At 42.8% G+C, this 20055-nt stretch overlaps 1 protein-coding gene across 1 annotated transcript in view; it reads left to right on the top strand.

Moving 5' to 3' along the window:
- The window catches only part of LOC141052851 (serpin B6-like), an 80211-nt gene that overhangs the window by 44375 nt on the left and 15781 nt on the right, over window positions 1-20055 (top strand). The window contains exons 6-7 of the mRNA XM_073550156.1: window positions 2853-2995; window positions 3597-3764. Coding sequence (XP_073406257.1) covers window positions 2853-2995; window positions 3597-3764 — 311 coding nt within the window. The remainder of the gene's footprint in view (window positions 1-2852; window positions 2996-3596; window positions 3765-20055) is intronic.

Genomic DNA, 20055 nt, shown 5'->3' with positions numbered 1-20055 from the left:
AAGGCCCAGCGGTTTTCTAACCGGCATAGGACCATTGGTCCCCGGTTTAAAGTGGGTGATATGGTTTGGTTGTCATCAAAGAATATCTCTATGAAGGTGGCTTCTCCAAAGTTCAAGCCAAGATTTTTTGGACCTTACAAGATTTTGGAGATTCTTAATCCGGTTTCTTTTCGATTGGCTCTTCCTGTAACGTTTAAGATCCATAACGTGTTTCATAAGTCGCTGTTGAAGAGATATGTTGAGCCAGTAGTTCCTATGGCTGCACCTCCTGACCCTGTATTGGTTGAAGGTAATGTGGAATATGAGGTAGAGAAAATACTGGATTCTCGTCTGGCTAGACGGAGACTCCAGTATTTGGTCAAGTGGAAGGGTTATGGCCAGGAGGACAATTCCTGGGTCTCTGCCTCTGATATTCATGCCAATAGATTGGTTCGTGCTTTTCATCGGGCCCATCCTGATCGGCCCGGTGGCGTGGATGAGGGTTTGGTGACCCCTCCTCAGGGGGGGTACTGTTGTGAGCTCATTTTCGGGTTTGCCTCTAGCTTCTGGTGAGGGTTACGGAGCTGCCAGTGCTGACAGAGGAGTAGTGAGTTCTCTATCTGGACTCCCTCTGTTGGTGAAGGGAGGTAATGAAGCTGATCTAAATGGCAGAGACCGGCCACCTGAGGAGGAGGACTGCGATTGGATATCAGGAGTTTCTGATTGGCTTTAAGGCAGCCGACTCCCTAGTTTCTTGCTGGTGATTTGTCCTGACTGTGTCTCCTGGTTTCCAGTTTGGTTCCTGCCTTCTTAAAGCTAAGTTTTCTCTGCTATTGTTCATATGAGTTTTTGTCTGGTTTACTTAGTTTTTGTGTTCAGCCAGCCCTGGCTGGGACTGGGCTAAATCCCCATTATTGTCTCTGATCAGTTGATCTCTTTTGTTCTGTCTTCAGAATATACCTGAGTGCTGATATAGTGTTTTGAAGTCTAGCGACTTCAGGGCCTTTTTCTATCAGACGTGTTGGACATTCTTTTTGACAGGGTTTTTTGCGTGATTGCAGACAGCAGCTTTTCTTTCCTGTCCTTTCTAGTTAGCTAGGGCCCCATCGTTTGCTCAGCCTATCTTTCTACCTGTGTCTGTGTTTTCATCTTGTTTCACCGACAATACATGTTGGGGGCTGTCTATTGCTTTGGGGTCTGCTCTGGGGCAGTTTAGATTTTCCCTTTCTTTCTTTAGGCTTATATAGTTCTCCGGCCGTGACGAGGCATCTAGGACCACCGTAGGCACGCTCCACAGCTACTGCTAGTCGTTGTGGATAGGATCAGGGGTCTGCAATCCGCTAGTTACCAACCTCTCCGGTTTTCTGGGCTTAGCTTGCTTTTTGTTTTTTCCTCCTCGGTGACTCATTCACAACAGAATCACCAGCCATACCGCAGATTCTAGGGTACTCAATAGCAGGAGAGAATTGTAAAAAAAAAAAAAAGTGTCAGAATTTTTTTTTTTTTATATATATGTATATTTTCTCCTCTTTTTTTCTGGGGCCGTAGGAGGATTCTTTTTTTTTTCTTTTTTCTTCTTGATGGAGATTAAGCAATTGTCTGATCGTGTGGAGCAGCTCACTGCTGAAGTGCGGGGAATTTCCGCCTATCTCACTCATTCACATGCTGTTGAACCAAGGATTCCTGCTCCTGATGTGTTTTCTGGGGATCGGTCTAAATTTTTGAATTTTAAGAATAATTGTAAATTATTTCTTGCCTTGAAGCCTAACTCATCGGGGAGCTCTGCGCAGCAGGTTAAAATTGTCATCTCCTTGCTGCGCGGCGATCTTCAGTTACCAACCTCTCCGGTTTTCTGGGCTTAGCTTGCTTTTTGTTTTTTTCTCCTCGGTGACTCATTCACAACACTGTGGGCTTGATGTCAGCAGCCATAAAACAGCTGATATCAACCCCACGCCACCATACAAGGGCATTTGTGAAGAGCCAGACAAAGCGCCAGAATTGACGCATCTAATAGATGTGACTTTTCTGGAGCAGCTGCAGGCTGATAGTTTTAGGATGGGAGAGCAAAATCCATGGCCACGTACCTGTATGAGAATACCAGCCCCCAGCTGTCTTCTTTAGCTTGTCTGGTTGTCAAAAATGCGGGGATTCCAAACCATTTTTTTAAATAATTTTAAAAAAACAGCACCTCTATTCTTGATAACCAGCCATGATAAAGCTGACAGCTTAGGGTTGCAACCCGTAGCTGTCAATTTGAGCTGTGCTGGTTAGCAAAAATAGAAACTACACCCACATCATTTTTTTTAGTTACAGCACAGACACCGGCTGATGAATACTCCCATCAGCAGCGCCTGCTCTCACTGTTATCAGCGACAGCAGGCATAGGCTGATAAAAGTAGTAGTCACTCATCAGCCGACGCCTGTGACCGGACATAGCATTTTTACCATCGGTCACAGCTGCTTGCTCAAACTGTCCACTGACAGCATGGGAATCGCAGCTCTGACTGGCGGTACTGATCTTACCGCCAATCAGAACTGCCAGTGTCTCTAGCACTGTCATGCAGATGACTGCGTGGGAAACACCCGATGTTCAGGCTGCCTAGAGAAGCCCATGTTTAGGGTCCATGCCCGAACACTAGGTTTTCGGTATAGACCCTGAATTTTACTGTTGGGTTTGCCAATCTCTAACAATAATTTATTAACACATTGATAAATCTTCCATAGAACATTGTTGTTCCTCAAAATCTTCAAAGAGCAAACACTAGTCTATAATAATAATAAAATGAGAGGCATATGAAATATTATCTTAAGGTGAAGTCACAACTACTTTTTAATGTTTTTTCTATATTTGTTAATCTTCTTTACACTTTTAGGTAAGATAAAAGACATCTTGCCACCGGACTCCATTGACTCACTAACAAAACTAGTCTTGGTAAATGCAATTTACTTTAAAGGAAGTTGGGAGAAGAAATTTCCAGAAGAAAACACCGAACAAAAATCATTTAGACTTAGCAAGGTGAGAACATGTTATATACTTTTGATCAGATTTTCAAGAGATTCACCTGTTTGTACTAACAAATAATGAAAGAAAAGTCTGTTTGCTTGGCTTATTCAAGGATGGTCTCATATTTTTTAAATTTCTTTAGTTAGACAGCATAAAAATAAACAAGTCTTCAATTCCTTGTTTCTTCTATCTGCTGTTATTCTCATTCAAGGGGAATTTTTATCTTATAGTTGTTTTTCATGAAACATGGCAACCAGAGCCTAGCCAAGTATGCACAATAGTTACATTATAGAAGCGGAGTTACCTCTTAATATCCCAGCCACCTCTCTTGAGTCCATTGATTTTTATATAGCAGTTATCTGCTCACCTCTTTCCCCCACCCTCTCAGCTCCTGACAAACCGCTGTTACAGGTATATGCTCCAAGAGCAGTTCTCCTTATTAAAGATCTTACTTTCCTGAGCCATATGCTTCTTTGACAAATGTACTCAACTACAAAAAAGAGGATGATCCTATAAATGGCATGTTAGAAAAAATATTTAATTTATCAAAAAATACAGTATATAAAATGTAAAATTTTATAAATTTAAGTAATAAAGTGTGTATTTTTTGTAGACTAAAACTAAACCAGTGCCAATGATGTTCCAAAAGAATAAATTCAACATATCTTACATTGAAGAACTTAAAACAAAGGTGTTAGAACTCCCTTATACTAATAATATCATTAGCATGATAATAATGCTGCCAGAAGACATTATGGACAACTCTACTGGACTGGAACAGGTGAGACAATGATATCTGGATGCTTCAACTTACAATGTACAAAGTTCAAGTAGAGTGAGAAAAACAGAGACTTATTTACTATAGTTGCAAGCTGCATAAATCTTTTATTATAACTGAATATTAATTACATTTTTCAATATAAAATTGCAAAGTAGAATTACAAAACATAAGGTAGTAACAGTCAATGTATATCAGTAATGCTATAAAAAAAAAACTACAATTAACGAGTGGACATGACAGAGAAGTGTCCAACTTGTAAATTCATAAGAAAACATTTACAAATGAGGGAAAGGAGGGGAAAAGAAATGCCCAGCTCAAAAGAGCCTTTTAAAACTACACATCAGGACCACATCCATTAAAAGTCTCTGTCACGCTGGTGCCTTGGCAGGTTGGTGCAATCGAGGGGTTGTGGCCCCACTGTGCCACAAACCATACTACCCTGGAAGGGGCGTGACTAAGGCCTCTTTCACACTTCCGTTTTTTACAATCAGTCAAAATCCGCCAGGTTTTGAAAAAAACGGATCCGCAATTTTTTTTTGCGGATCCATTTTTTTCCCCATTGACTTTCATTATTGGCGGATCTTGATGGATTGCCGTCCGTTGCATCCTTTTTTGTGCGGATCCGCCATAATGTTGCTGTCCGTCAACATCCTCAAAGATTTCCAAACGGAGCTTGCAACGTTTTTTCGCCGGCGGATCCTCCAGACACTCATTTAACCCGAAATTCTGTCTGGGTGCCGGACAAAAAAAAATTCTCTCTCTCTCTCTTTCCCGGCCAGCGGTTCCTTTAAATTTCCTCATTTTGCAGATCCGTCAAAAAACGGATCCTGTAGCATCCGTTCACATCAGTTAAGAACGGATCCGCTTGTCCGCCTTTTTGGCAGATTGTAACTGACACAAAAAACTGAAGTGTGAAAGAGGCCTTAGACAGCTGCCTTGGTGTTCACTGGAGCCTCTGATGGTGAGGTCAGTCTGGAGCGGCAGGCAGCTGCCAGGTACCACTCCAGAGTGGTGTCTGGCTGTGGCTGCTGATCCCACTTGGGGAGACGAAACACTAGGACAGGTACGGGCGACAGGCACGACTAGCAGACAGGCAGGTGAGCACGTCGGGCATGGCTGAGACACAGGCAGGTGGGCACGACTGAGAAACAGGCAGGCAGGCACGGCTGAGACATGCAGACGGGCATGGCTGAGACACTGGCAGACGGACACGGCTGAGACACTGGCAGGCGGGCACGGCTGAGACACTGGCAGGCAGGCACGGCTGAGACTGAGGGGCAGGGACCACCTCAAAAGGCACAGGGACACGGACAGGAAGGAGTGATGTATGGAATAGGTAGGGTCCTGTTCACACAGCAGGTGCAGGTACTGGTACTGGCAGGAAGGAATGGTGTATGAAGGAACAGGTAGAGACCTGTTCACACAGCAGGTGCAGGTACTGGCAGAAAGGAATGATGTATGAAGGAACAGGTAGAGACTTGTTCACACAGCAGGTGTAGGTACTGGTCCTGACAGGAAGGAATGGTATATGAGGGAACAGGTTGAGACCTGTTCACACAGGAGGTGAAGAACCACAAGGCTGTGGTGAGGAGCTGCAGCAGCAGAAGCAGGGCACAGGCAGAACCGCAGGAGTGCGGAGCATAAGCAGAGCCGCAAGAGTACGGAGCAGGCAGAGCCGCAAGAGTGCGGAGCACAAGAAGATCCCCAAGAGTACAGAGCAGGCAGAGCCGCAAGAGTGCAGGGCATAAGCAGAGCCACAAGAGTACAGAGCAGGCAGATCCGCAAGAGTGCAGAGCATAAGCACAGCTGCAAGAGTATGGAGCAGGCAGAGCCGCAAGAGTGCGGAGCACAGGCAGAGTCACAAAAGTACGGAGCAGGCAGAGCCACAAAAGTGTGGAGCACAAGCAGAGTAACAAGAGAATGGAGCAGGCAGAACTGAAAAGGCATGGAGCAGGCAGCCGCAAGAGTGCAGAGCACAGGCAGAGTCATAAGAGTATGGGGTATAAGCAGACAGAGAGGACACAAGGATAAACACAGCAGGGAAAGTAGCCACAGACAGGGAGACCAAGAGACAAAGGTAGGACTGAGTTCAGACAAGGTAATGGAACGAGACAGGATACAGGAACAAAGACACAGGGACCAGGATATTCTGCCTCCTGGAGTGCAGCAAGGACAAGTACAAGACAAGGTCAGGCGGAGTTCTGTGGAAACTGTTTGGGTAAGAATACAAGGACAGAACAACGGAAAGGACACCATTGTAGGCATTTACTACAGGCCGCCTGTGCAAACTGAAGATATGGATGAACTCTTTATGCATCAAATGGCCAAGTTCTCCAAAAAATATGACATAGTTGTCATGGGAGATTTCAACTATCCTGACATTTGTTGGGAATCTCTCTCAGGCAAAACTAACAGGTCAAGGAAATTCTTATCCTCTCTTGCTGACAACTTTATCTTCCAAAAGGTAGGGGAGAAAACAAGGGGATCTAGTCCTTATAAACAGGGAGGAAATGGCTGAGAAGGTAAAAGTGGCAGGGACCCAAGGAGGTAGCGACCATGCTATTTTAGAATTTTGGATAACTACAGGAGGAAAACCTGTGAAGACTCAGACGTCAAGGTTAGATTTCAGAAAGGCAGATTTTGAGGGATTCAGAAAGAGAATTGGAGGGATCCAATGGCTGGATATCCTTAAGGACAAAAATGTCCAGGAAGGATGGGAAAGCTTGAAAATATGAAATTCTCAAAGCACAATTGTTAACAATTCCGAAAAGAGTGAATAGGAAGCATTTAAGGAAACCAGGATGGATGAACACAGAACTTAAGCACATGATAAAAAGGAAAAAAGAAATGTTTATAAAATGGAAAGAGGGAGGCATATCTAAAGAAGAATATAATGCTGTCTGCAGAACCTGCAGGGTACAAATCAGATTACTAAAGCTGACAATGAATTGAAGCTTGCAAGAGACGTCAAAAGCAATAATAAAGGATTTTGGGGATATGTCAAAAGTAAAAGAAGAGTCAAAGATGCTATAGGATTTTTACAGGATGAAAATGATGAAATGGTAATACAGGATGTTGAGAAGGCCAAACTTTTAAATTCTTATTTTGCATCTGTTTTCTCTCAGAAAGGAAATGTAACATCAACTGTTCTTCACTGTCCTATTAAGGGAATAGAAGAATCCAGGATATCTATAAATAGAAATATAGTGAGGAAACACTTAGCTAACCTAAATGAATTCAAGTCTCCAGGTCCAGATGAATTACACCCCAGAGTACTGAAGGCGATAGCAGAAGAAATTTTTGAACCCCTCTCTATAATCTTTGAAAATTCTTGGAGAACAGGAGAAGTCCCAGAAGACTGAAGAAGAGCAAATGTTGTTCCTATCTTCATAAAGGGGAAGAAGGTGGACCCAGGCAACTATAAGCCAGTGAGTCTGACTTCTATACCAGAAAAGATCTTTGAACAAATTATTAAACAACATGTATGTAAGTACCTAACTTAATTTCCTTCTATGACAGAATCACTGATTGGGTGGATCAGGGAAATGCTGTAGATATAGTATATCTTGACTTCAGCAAAGCATTTGACAAAGTGTCTCACACAATCCTTATTGAAAAAATGGCTAAGTATGAAATGGACAAGGCAACTGTTAGGTGGATTCATAACTGGCTTAGTGATCGGACCCAAAGAGTGGTTGTAAATGGCTGAACATCCAGTTGGATGAATGTCTCAAGTGGGGTACCACAGGGCTCTGTTCTGGGCCCTGTATTGTTCAACATCTTTATCAACGATTTTGATGACGAAATTGAGGGTAAACTGATTAAATTTGCTGATGACACAAAGCTTGGAGGGATAGCTAATACTAGAGAAGAGAGAGAGGATTCAAAAATATATAAATAAACTGGAGCAGTGGGCAGCAACTAACAGAATGGTTTTTAACAGGGAAAAATGCAAAGTACTACATCTGGGCAATAAAAATGAAAAAAGCATATACAGAATGGGAGGAATAGGGCTAAGCAGCAGCACATGTGAAAAAGGGTATACTAATAGATCACAGACTGAATATGAGTCAACAGTGTGATGCAGCAGCAAAAAAGACAAATGCAATTCTAGGATGTATTAACAGAAGCATACAGTCTAGTTCACATGAAGTCATTATTGCCCTCTACTCCTCTCTGGTCAGACTTCATCTGGAATACTGTGTCCAGTTTTGGGTGCCACATTTTAAAAAAGACATCAACAAACTGGAGCAAGTACAGAAAAGAGCGACCAGAATGGTAATTAGCTTGCAGAATGCTAGCATTTTCCAAGCGATCAGCAGCATCGCTTGGAAAACTGATTGACAGGTTGGTCTCACTCGTCAAACATAGTATTTGACAAGTGTGACCAACTTTTTACTATTGAGGCTGTCTATGCAGCATCAGTAGTAAAAGATATAATGTTAAATAATTAAAAAAAATAAAAAATCGTGATATTCTCACCTTCCGATGTCCCCCGCAGAGTCCCCAGGCCTCAGCGATGCTCCCAGCAAGTCTAGTTCCCAGCGATGCCTTGCGACAAAGACCCCAGATGACGTAGCATCTCGTGAGACCGCTACGTCATCACAGGTCATTGTCGCATAGCATCTCACTGGGAACGGGACTTGCCAGGAGCATCGCTGAGGCCTGGGGAAGCTGCGGGGGGCACCGGAAAGTGAGAATATCACGATTTTTTATTTTCATTCTATTTTTTTTACAGGGATATGGTACCCAGGGTCTGGAGGACAGTCTCCTCTCCTCCAGATGGTTGGTACCATCCGCACATTTTCCACTTATTTTGCGCATGGTTGGCTTAGCCACATAAAGAAAGTAAGCGGGACAATGCATTCCTATGTGTGCGGAATTCCCACGATTCCGCAAATAGAATGGGCATGCCTCGTATTTTCAGCGATGCGAATCTGCCGCAGAAAAATACGCAGCATTAGCACAGCATGTGCGACATGCCATTGGATACAATGGGTTACTTATTTTATGCGTTTTCACAGCGAAAAAACACGGCAAAAATGCATAAAATCCACGGGAATTCCGCACGTGTGCACATAGACTTAAATACACAGCGTTCCTGAGTCTTCCTCCATATGCAGCCGAGTGAGCCAATCTACCTTAGTTGGTGTTTCAAATGTGGGCAATGCCCAAGGAACACGTGTAGGTTCTGCGGACATACCGCATGTGCTGAGTAAATACAGCCATAAGCCAGGAAACAATGACAGACAGCATGGAGGACCTTATCAAGCACCTGGTAGAGGTACATCTACAGCAGCAGAAAGTAAAGCAACAGCAGCAGCTGGCGCAACAGGAATGAAATAAACCATTGGTACAGCAGCTCCCACAGCAGCAGCAGTAGCGACAGCAACAGAAGGTGCTTAAGCGGCAGATTGAACTCCTCGCAGAGGCCATTCATGGCAGCCCCTTCCCCAAGTCAAAGTGATGACTCGTACATCCAGAAAGCGGTAAAACGAGCCATGCAACAGATGATCCCAGGGAATAATATGGAGGCATTTTTGACTGTTTTTAACTGAGTAGCAGCTAGTGATGAGCGAGCACTAAAATACTCAGGTGCACGTTGCTTGGGTCGAGCAAATTGGAATACTGGGGTACTCGACCCGAGCAACGAGCCCAATGTTAGTCTATAGGAAATCCAAGCTTTTTTGCCGCGATCCCCCTGGAGGTCTTTCTAGGGTATCAAAACGTCGGAAATGTATGGAAACAGTGCACAAACGACATGGGAACATCATGGGGAAGGGCCCTGGAAGCATTTCTGACTCCTAGGTCACTGCTGTGACCAATGTTGTCAAGTGTGACGCAACTTTTATAGGCACACAGTAAAACATATAAAAATGAAAACAAAATATATTTTTACAGGGAAATATGTTAAGGGACATCCTTTCCAGGGTAATAATTTGTATGTAAGGCAAAAAAATAACCCCCCAAAAAAAGTTCCTCCACCACTTTGACTATGTTCACAGTAGCGTTTTTGATGCATTTTTCAATGTTACCATTGCTTTCAACCAATACAAATGCATTTACTGGGAAATGTCATTGCAGCATTTAACAACCTTAGCTGACCGTGTGGTGTGTGACACATCTTGTTTTATTTATGAAGGAGTGACTCAAAGTCACAAAGCCTATTTTTATTCGGGTATCAGTCTGCATTACTATTCTTAAAGGGCCATTATTAAACAGTGGGTCTCCTATACTGCTATTGCCTATGCATTGAGTGGCTGGGCTGCCAAAAATTAGGACGCACCCCAATACACCTTTCACGAGAAGTACAGGAGGGCCTCCTGAAAAAATGTTCCCATTATGAGAAAGTGGGTCTCCCATAGTGTTTGCCTATGCATTGAATGCAAGGGCTGCCTTGCCCCAAAGTTACACGCACCACAATAGCCCTTAGAAAAGACATTCTGGATGGCCACATGAAACAAAAGTTCCCATTATTTTTCATTTGGTACTGCCATACTGTTAGCCTATGCATTGAATGCAAGGCCCGCCCTGCCACAAAGTCACATGCACCCCAATAAGCCTTTGAACCTACGTACAGGATGGCCCCTGAAAACCAAGCTCACATTGTTCTTTTGCTACTGCCATACTGTTAGCCTATGCATTGAATGCAAGACCTGCCCTGCATCAAAGTTACACGCACCCCAATAAGCCTTTGAAACGACGTACTGGATGGCCACAGGAAAACCAAGTTCACATTATTCATTTGGTTCTTCCATAATGTTAGCCTATGCATTGAATGCAAGGCCCGCCTTGGCACAAAGTTACACGCACTCCAATATCCCTTTGAAACGACATACTGGATGACCACAGGAAAACCAAGTTTACATTATACTTTTGGTATTGTAATAATTATATGGGTACTACGGAATCCGATTGCGAGGGACAATAGGAGACAGAGACCAAAGTTGCTGCAAATAAGTACCGTGTATTTCACAAGAGTGACAAAACTAGACAGAGTACTTCCTGCAACTCTAACAGAAACACAGCACAATATGGAATATTACAGGTAAAGCAAAACTGGCAGTATACTTTCTACTGTACAATTGTAATGAATACTCAGCACAATATGGAAATGTCCTAAGTGACTGAAGAGCGGGGTAAGACGGCTAGCAAGAACCAGTCCAACTGTATTAATTCGCAAGTGCGCACAAGGCACCGAACGCAGGAGTCCAGCAGCAGATGTATGAATAAGTACATCGTATTAATGATGCAGTCTCATGATGTAATGAATCAACACGCACACAGCACTAGGGTGTAATAGTCCAGCAAACATAAGGGTGAAATGCACATGGTACTCAAACATAGAAGTCCAGCGTGATACAGGAGTGGCAAAAACAGGAGACGGTCGCTATGTGTACCTAAGGCCTGTTTCACACTTCCGTTTTTGTGTCCGCCAAACGGATCCGTTTCCGTTTTTTTGACGGAAACTGATGCAAACGGATCCGTTTTTTTAAAAACGGATCCGTTTTTTTGACGGATCCGCGGTAACCGTAATGGAAGTCTATGGGACAAAAAAAACGGATCCTGCAAAAAATGGCGGATCCGTTTTTTTACGGAAAACAACGGATTTTGACGGATTTGAAAAAACGGAAGTGTGAAACAGGCCTAAAGGGCTGAAAGTCTAGCCACAGAGGTTCCAAGGGTGATCAGCTCCACATCAAAAGTCCAGACTGCAGTTGAGAACAGCAGGGCAGCAGGCAGCAAAGCGCAGAGAGGCAAAGCACCGAGTAACGAGCAGCAGCCGTAGCAGAGAGTCCACTAGCAGATGGGCAGGAGCTCAGGAGCAAGACAGCAACACAATACTCAGGAACAGGAGAGCACAAGACCTGGACTTAAATAATCAGGACGGACAGGAAGTTCCATGACAGGGTGAGATCCAAAACTCCATCTTGGATCAGGGTGAACAGACACATAGGAAAGTCCGGAATCCTTACAGGTACTGCCATACTATTAGCCTATGCATTGAATGCAAGGCCTGCTCTGCACCAAATTCACAAGCACCCCAATAAGCCTTTGAACCCACGTACTGGATGGCCACAGGAAAACCAAGTTCACATTATTCTTTTGGTCCTGCCATACTGTTAGCCTATGCATTGAATGCAAGGCATGCCCAGCACCAAATTCACACGTACCACAATAACCTTTGAACCCACATACTGGATGGCCACATGAAACGAAAGTTCCCATTATTACTAAGTGTATATGCTGACAAACATTTCCCCCTGGGGGGTACACATCAACATAGTGTGTAAACTTTTTTTACGGGCATCATAAACACTCTGGAAAACAGTAACATGGTTTTCTACAGTAGCTGCTGGGAAGGTGCAGGTTTTTAACAAAAAATATGGCGAATGAGTCATTGGATGAGGTGATCAGGAAAAGGGGCATGGTGACAGCAGCAATGGGAACGTACAGGATTAATAACAGCGGTGGCTATGGGCGGTATGAGATCCAGGATACAACCTGGATTAGTTGTTTAGCCACTCTCCACCAATTACCAGAATGCGTTTCATGCCTGTCAGAAGATCTGTGTAACAGATGCGCATCTGAAGCTCTGTATAAAGATGCCATTAAGAAATATGTTGCCAAAGATGCATGTTTCCATATAAAGGGCAAAGTGCAACATGCTCGTGAGATGCTGAATTATACAAAGAAGATCAGGGATGGAGGAAAACCAAACAAACTGATGGATGCTTGTGAAAAACTAAGTTTAAAGAGGAGTGCACCGGCCGTTATTATCAACAAACCCGTGGCACAAGGTTTTTCATCTTCACCCATACATATTACCAATAATATCCAAATGTCACAACCGATAAATATTTGTTTCAGTGTAACGAACACTGTTAAAGGAATGCCAATAAATGTAGTTAACCACGAACCTGGGAAACAGCTGATTATCCCTTTACAAGATATGGACGATTATGGTATTGATGACAACTGGGAACTTTAACACAACCCCACCAAAAAGATGAAGACCACAGCTGCAAGCAATGTTCAAAAAAGGCCATGATTGTCTGGAAATTAATTTTCTCTTGGGCAAACTTTACCTCTTACTAAAGTGTCTCAGAATGATGAATACACAGCTCCCATGTCTACTCAGCATGACACTTCGCCAATCGCCACCTTTATTGCTCACAAAGGCTCTAACCAACGAGTCACAGACACTTGTCACAAAGGAGGCCAGTTCATCAGTAGGGCCCACTCATAAAGAGTCTGTCTTTAGCTCTTTAGAAGTCACAAAAATGACCGTTACTAATTTGCATCCAAGAGTCACCGAGGAAAATAGCGTGGAGCTTTTCTGTGCATACTTTGCCTTGAAGCGCACCTGCTTGTTGAGTTCCAGAGTTGCAGAGGTTGTGTTTGTAAGAAAGGAAGATGCTTTTGGTGCCTACAAAAAATACAACAGATATCTAGATGGACAACTAATGAAATCCAATCTTCCTTTGAACGGCAGTGTGATAACATCAGAACAGCCCATACTTCTAAGATTAAGTGACACCCCATCAAAGAAGGAATGTTAATGTCGAAGAAACACAAACTCCTCCTCCAGTGTTGCTTAAAATCCTCCAGCTGAAGTTGATTCTGATACTGTATTAAAAGCACACTTTAAATTATCAGGGTCATCAGCAATCATCCAACCACCTGCATTTAAGATTAAGCTCTGATGACACAAACACAACTTGGAGACTGTAATAACAGAGATTCACAATTCACATATGGGCTCAGGGACTCCTTTAAAAATAATTTAAAAAAAATATTTTAGTTTTTTGTTTAATGCTGGTGATGAACACCAGCAGGTAGTTGGTGTTTGAAGGAGTCTGGCATCAGACATTGGACAATTTATCCTGTTCACAGCATTGTAGTATTGTAGTACAGTTCACCTTTGTTGTGGGGCAGTTGCGTTATTGCATCAAGAATTTCTGTTTTCCCCTTGGTCTAGTATTGTGATACAGCACTATCACAATCCCACCCGCCGACACCAATATCTCACTGACGGAGGGATGCGACACACTGCCGACACACGGCTATCACAGGCACAGTGGGGGCTTATCTTAGTTATCCCACTACTGGCACCATGTGACAAAAATACAGCAAGCTAGTCTTGCCCTAACAATTTATCACAGGGGGATTATTTTGGATGCCCCACCACTGCTAACAACCTTCCACGAACTGCGGGGATTTATGTATATCCCACTTTCTCAGTTCCACTTTGGAACTCTAAGCTCTCCGGCGCCCCCTTATCCTAAGGTCAGTCAGGGAACTTCACCTAGTTTATTTAGTCACCGGATGGGCTGCTTGTTGTGCACGGGCGATCAGGCCGCTGCAGTGAGGGAATTATCAATGCTCTGGCCTCAGCCACCCAATCAGCGTATAAGACCCTTCCGTCACTGCCAACTAGCCCAACCAACTAAAACACACCACGCTGCCACCAGCTCCAGATTTCTCTGCTTAAGTTATAGACTTAATAGAGGGGTTCGAAGCCAACCCAATCAGTAGTGTAATTATCTTAAAGGTGCTTAAGTTCGTTTCTTAGAGCATGAAGACATACTAATAAGTTTACAATTCATTCCCCAAAGTGGGGCAGTGATTACAAAGACAAAACGATTTTACAAAGTTGAGACATCAGATATGTACATTGCAAATATAAAATAACGGGATTAACATAGATCAACACTTACAGTTGCTTAATGGTCTTTAGGCAAGCCATGTGGCCGGAGGGAGGGGCAGCCAGCCATACATCCCCGCTCATCTGCGAACCTCTAGGCATGAAGTCTCAGGCAGAACTGCCTGGTTTGTTCAAGGGAATGCCTTATGGCCTCTGCTGTGTGACATCACAAAAGGGGCAGTCTGGAGAGGGTCCGCCCTCGTTTCGCTAAGTTGCAATCTAACTAAAAACTTCTAATGATTATATCTCGCCGCGGGTAACTTGCATAAACACGTACATGATATCATTTTTCCCCATTTATTGAATACAATAATTAAAAACCAAACATGCAGTAGTTCTGTTACACCATTTGGGAGTAATCCATATCTCAATTTCTGGGGGTGCTAGAACCGTGAAAATTAGGGATCAGAACGTCAGTTTCGTGCCCTACGCAGGGATGTGGTTTTTATATCTCTGTCGCATATGGTTCTTGCGATATGACTCCTTTTAATATTTCCCATAGCTGGATTGGCCTCATGGCTTCAAACAAAAGAAATCCTTTCACTTAGCTAATCAACATTCCTTGCAGGGGGGAAGGGGAGAGAGAAGAATCCGCTTGCAGAGGAAGTGTCCGGTGTCCTATTTCAGATGCAGACACAGAGCTGTGGCTGAGGAAGGGGGGTAGTTTCAGCTGTGACAAGCAGATTTATCATCTGTGTGTAGAGAAAGGGAAGATTCTAGAGTGTTCCAGAAGACAACTCTCACTTAACATTACAAGCACAATTATGGTTCTACTGTTCTGTCAAGGAAGGCTACATAAATGTTGAATAACTTTTTTAAATGTCTTCAATAATCTGTTTAAACTTTAAAGATATCTGTTGTTTGGTATCTTTAATATATGGATTCCTACAAATGGATCTCAAGACCTTCATATTCCACTAAATGGGAGGGGGGGAATTAATAAGTGCCCACTGACTGTGTTCTAGAGAAATAAATTTTTTAGGACTAATTAATATTTCACACTGTAAAAATGTCATCCAGAACTGTTCTATCGTAGGCCATACTTGTTGCCCTGCGACTGAAGAATGTTGTGATATCTGTGATCTTAAGACAGGGAAATGTTAACCCCTTTACCCCCAAGGATGGTTTGCACGTTCATGACCGGGCCAATTTTTACAATTCTGGCCACTTTCCAATTATGAGGTCATAACTCTGGAACGCTTCCATGGATCCTGGTGATTCTGACATTGTTTTCTCGGGACATATTGTACTTCATGTTAGTTGTAAAATTTCATTGATATGGCTTGCGTTTATTTGTGAAAAAATGGAAATTTGGCAAAAATTTTGAAAATTTCGTAATTTTCCAACTTTGAATTTTTATGCCCCTAAATCACATACATATGGCACACAAAAAACTTAATAAATAACATTTCCCTCATGTATACTTTACATCAGCACAATTTTGGAACCAAAATTTTTTTTTTGTTAGGAAGTTATAAGGGTTAAAAGTTGACAAGCGATTTCTCATTTTTGCAACACCATTTTATTTTTACGGACCACATCACATTTAAAATCACTTTGAGGGGTCTATATGATAGAAAATACCCAAAAGTGACACAATTCTGAATACTGCACCCCTCAAGGTGCTCAAAACCACATTCAAGAAGTTTATTAACCCTTCAGGTGCTTCACAGGAATTTTTTGAATGTTTAAAAAAAAAATGAACATTTAACTTTTTTTCACAAAATTACTTCAGGTCCAATTTTTTTTATTTTACCAAGGGTAACAGGAGAAATTGGACTGCAAAAGTTATTGTGCAATTTGTTCTGAGTACGCTGATACCTGATATGTGGGGAGAACCACTGTTTCGGTGCATGGCAGAGCTCAGAAGGGAAGGAGCGCCGTTTGACTTTTTCAGTGCAAAATTGGCTGGAATTCAGATCGGACGCCATGTCACGTTTGGAGAGCCCCTGATGTGCCTAAACAGTGGAAACCCCCCATAAGTGACCCCATTTTGCAAACTAGACCCCCCAAGTAACTTATCTAGACATGTGGTGAGAACTTTGAACCCCCAAGGGCTTCACAGAAGTTTATAACATACAGCTATACAATTAAAAAATAATTTTTTCCACAAAAATGATCTTTTCACCCCCAATTTTTATTTTCCCAAAGGTAACAGGATGCCAAAAGTTATTGTGCAATTTGTCCTGAGTACGCTGATACCCCATATGTGGGTGTAAATGACTATTTGGGCGCATGGCAGAGCTCGGAAGGGAAGTAGCGCCATTTGACTTTTTTGGCTGGAATTGAGATTGGACGCCATGTCGCGTTTAGAAACCCCCTGATGTGCCAAAACAGTGGAAACCCCTAATTCTAACTCCAACCATAACCCCAACACACCCCTAACACTAATCTCAGCCCTATTCCTAACCCTAGCCCTAATGGGAAAATGGAAATAAATACATTTTTTATTTTATTATTTTTCCATAACTAAGGGGGTGATAAAGGGAGGTTTGATTTACTATTTATGGCAGGTTTTATGTTTGGCAGCTGTCGTACGCTAAAAGACGCTTTATATTGTAAAAATAGTTTTTGCATCACATTTTGAGAGTTATAATTTCTCCATATTTTGACCCACCGAGTCATGTGAGGTCTTATTTTTTGCGGGACAAGTTGACGTTTTTATTGGTACCATTTTCAGGCACGTGACATTTTTTGATCGCTTTTTATTCCAATTTTTGGGAGGCAGAATGAGCAAAAACCAGCATTTCAAGAATTTCTTTTGGGGGGGTGCATTTACACCGTTCTGCGTGTGGTAAAATTGATAATGTGGTTTTATTCTTTGGGTCAGTACGATTACAGCGATACATCATTTATGTCTTTTTTTATGTTTTGGCGCTTTTATGCAATGAAAACTATTTTATATAAAAAATAATTATGTGATGACATGGGTGACTGGATACACCACCTCCAGCAAGGCGAATTTCTATGACACCCATGACCCTGGATACACCGCCTCCAGCTGGGCGAATTTAAACAATGTAACGTGCAGCCGGATACACCGCCTCCAGCAGGCGCATTTCAATAGTTACACATGTATCTGGATACACCACCTCCAGCAGGGCGAATTTACAGAGTTAAGGGAAACACCAGGGAAACCGATACAATGGAGGGCCCTGCAATAGGGAACGGAGATGTGGAGACCTCCTGCACTCCCCTGAGTCAGTGTCTCTACACTCCTGATGGTCCCTAGGCAGGTTCCGCACCTGGCGACGAGCAGGATACCTAAAGACCCTAGCTCACCCTGCACCTATCCCTTTCTAATGAATTGGACGGTGCAGAAACTAATCCCACCACTGCACTAAAACACACATAAGGAAAGTTACAAACAGGGAAAAACCACTTAGCTTTGCTCTGTTGCTATTGCTCCCAGCAAGAGTCCAGCACCTGAGTGTAGCTTTCCTCCTGAATAGCTGCTACTTCACCAATGCTTTGTCAGAGCTGCAAGGAACTCCTCACTGTTGCTCCTTCCACACCAGGACTCTGACTGAGCTGCAAGGAACTCTTCTCTAGCTCCTTCCTCCACCAAGGATGGTTGGAAATGACCAATATCACTAACAGTGAGTGAGACCACCTGACTCCTTTAAGGGCAAGAGCCAGAGCAATCACACCAGCTAGTGATTCCCATGTAATAATACTAGCCACAACTGGGGGCAAAACTAGAACTAAAGACACCACTGTGTAATGACCCTAATGGCCACCGGGGGCAAAACTAACTTTAAGCAAACAGCTAAAAGTTAAAAAAAAGGTTACATGTGCTTTTATCTGTCACAATCCAGCATGGATCATGACAAATTATTTTTGCATCGCTTTATTCTGCGAGTTATAACTTTTTATTTTTTTGCTGATGACGCTGTATGGCGGCTCGTTTTTTGCAGGACAAGATGACGTTTTCAGCAGTACTATGATTATTATTTATATTCGTCTTTTTGATCGCGCGTTACTCCACTTTTTGTTCGGCGGTATGATGATAAAGAATTGTTTTTTTACTTCATTTTTTATTTTTTTAAGGGGTTAACTAGTGGGACAGTTTTATAGGGCGGGTCGTTACGGACGCGGCGATACTAAATATGTGTACTTTTATTGTTTTGGGTTTTTTTTATTTCCAAAAAAATGAATTTATTGGGGAATATTTTTTTTAATTTATTTAGCGATTTTTTAATGTTATTTTTACACTTTTAACTTTATTACATTGTCCCAGGGGTGGACATCACTATAAGATGTCAGATCGCCGATCTGACAGTTTAGACAGCACTCTGTCAGATTGGCGATCTGACAGGCGCTGCAGAAGGCTTCCGCATTGAGGAAGCCTGCTCCCTGCAGGCCCCCGCGGCCATATTGGATCACGGGGCCTGCAAGGAGGACCCTCGGAGCAGCGCAACACATCGCGTCACTCCGGGGGTCACAGGGAAGCACTGAGGGAGCCCCCTCCCTGTGTGCATGTTTGATCGCAGTGTGCCAGGGGTTAATGTGTTGGGGGCGGTCCGTGACTGCCCCTGACACATAGTGCCGGGTGTCAGCTGTGATAATCAGCTGACACCCGGCTGCAATCAGCCGCGCTCCCCCCGGGGGCGCCGCTGATCACTATGATGTACTATCCCGTCCTTGGGAATTAAGTCCCAGGGCACATGGATGGGATAGTACGTCATATGGCAGAAAGGGGTTAAAGGAAAATAGATAATGCTAATAGTGATCAAAATACTGAGATGTGTACAGAGGAATGCTGGGAGGACATAGATTGTGATTTTCTATCAACTTCATCTGCATGTAAAAATGTGTTTAATTACCAGCATTACATAAAAATTTAATGCTGGTAAGTAAACAAAAGGTACTCTACTGTTGAGAAGGTGAAGTGCCATACCACAACTATCTATTTGCTCTTTCTGTACAACCTTATAATTTTTTTAATTGATATTTATTTGTACTCCTCATTGGGAGGGGGGAAACCACAAGAAATGATAGGTGAACTCTACTGAGACCACAAACATCCCTTTTCAAACAATAATCTGGCATTTGCATCATGGAACATGTTAACCCTGGTGTTCTAGTGGTGGTATCTGAAGAGATGTGGAGGAAATGTTGTATCCCACTAAGAAGCCATTTCTATGGGATACCGTATATATTGTGCGTTTTCATATAAATGCTCTCCATTTTTATGTGGACTGGGCATTTTAAATACATTGTGGGACCTTCTGACAGGCAGCACAAAAAAGGTTAATCTTCTCCTCCCAGGCCTTATCAGGTGACCCATCTCAGTTTTAATAAGCATAAGGTATCAGGCCTCCATCAATTTTTTTGGGTTGTGTCTTAGCCTAGTTATTCACACAATTTTTCTGGCCCAAAAATAACAAAATACAGCCAAGATATTTGAAAGTGTCCTGTCTCCGTCAGATGCCTCATCTATCTGTGTGCTATAAATTGTGGCATTTGAGTCCTCCATTGAACTGTTTTTCATGTCTCTTGAAAAGTTAATGACACCAGTTTGATGAAAACTTTTTTTTTTTTTTTTACCTACAGGCCAGATATTTTAAACTGTGGGTTTCA

The sequence above is a fragment of the Dendrobates tinctorius genome, unplaced genomic scaffold (assembly GCF_039654945.1).
Source record: "Dendrobates tinctorius isolate UK_male_01 unplaced genomic scaffold, ASM3965494v1 ptg000163l, whole genome shotgun sequence".
NCBI classification, from domain to species: domain Eukaryota; kingdom Metazoa; phylum Chordata; class Amphibia; order Anura; family Dendrobatidae; genus Dendrobates; species Dendrobates tinctorius.
Note: the sequence above shows the minus strand (reverse complement) of the source record. Positions and strands in the feature narration are given on the sequence as shown.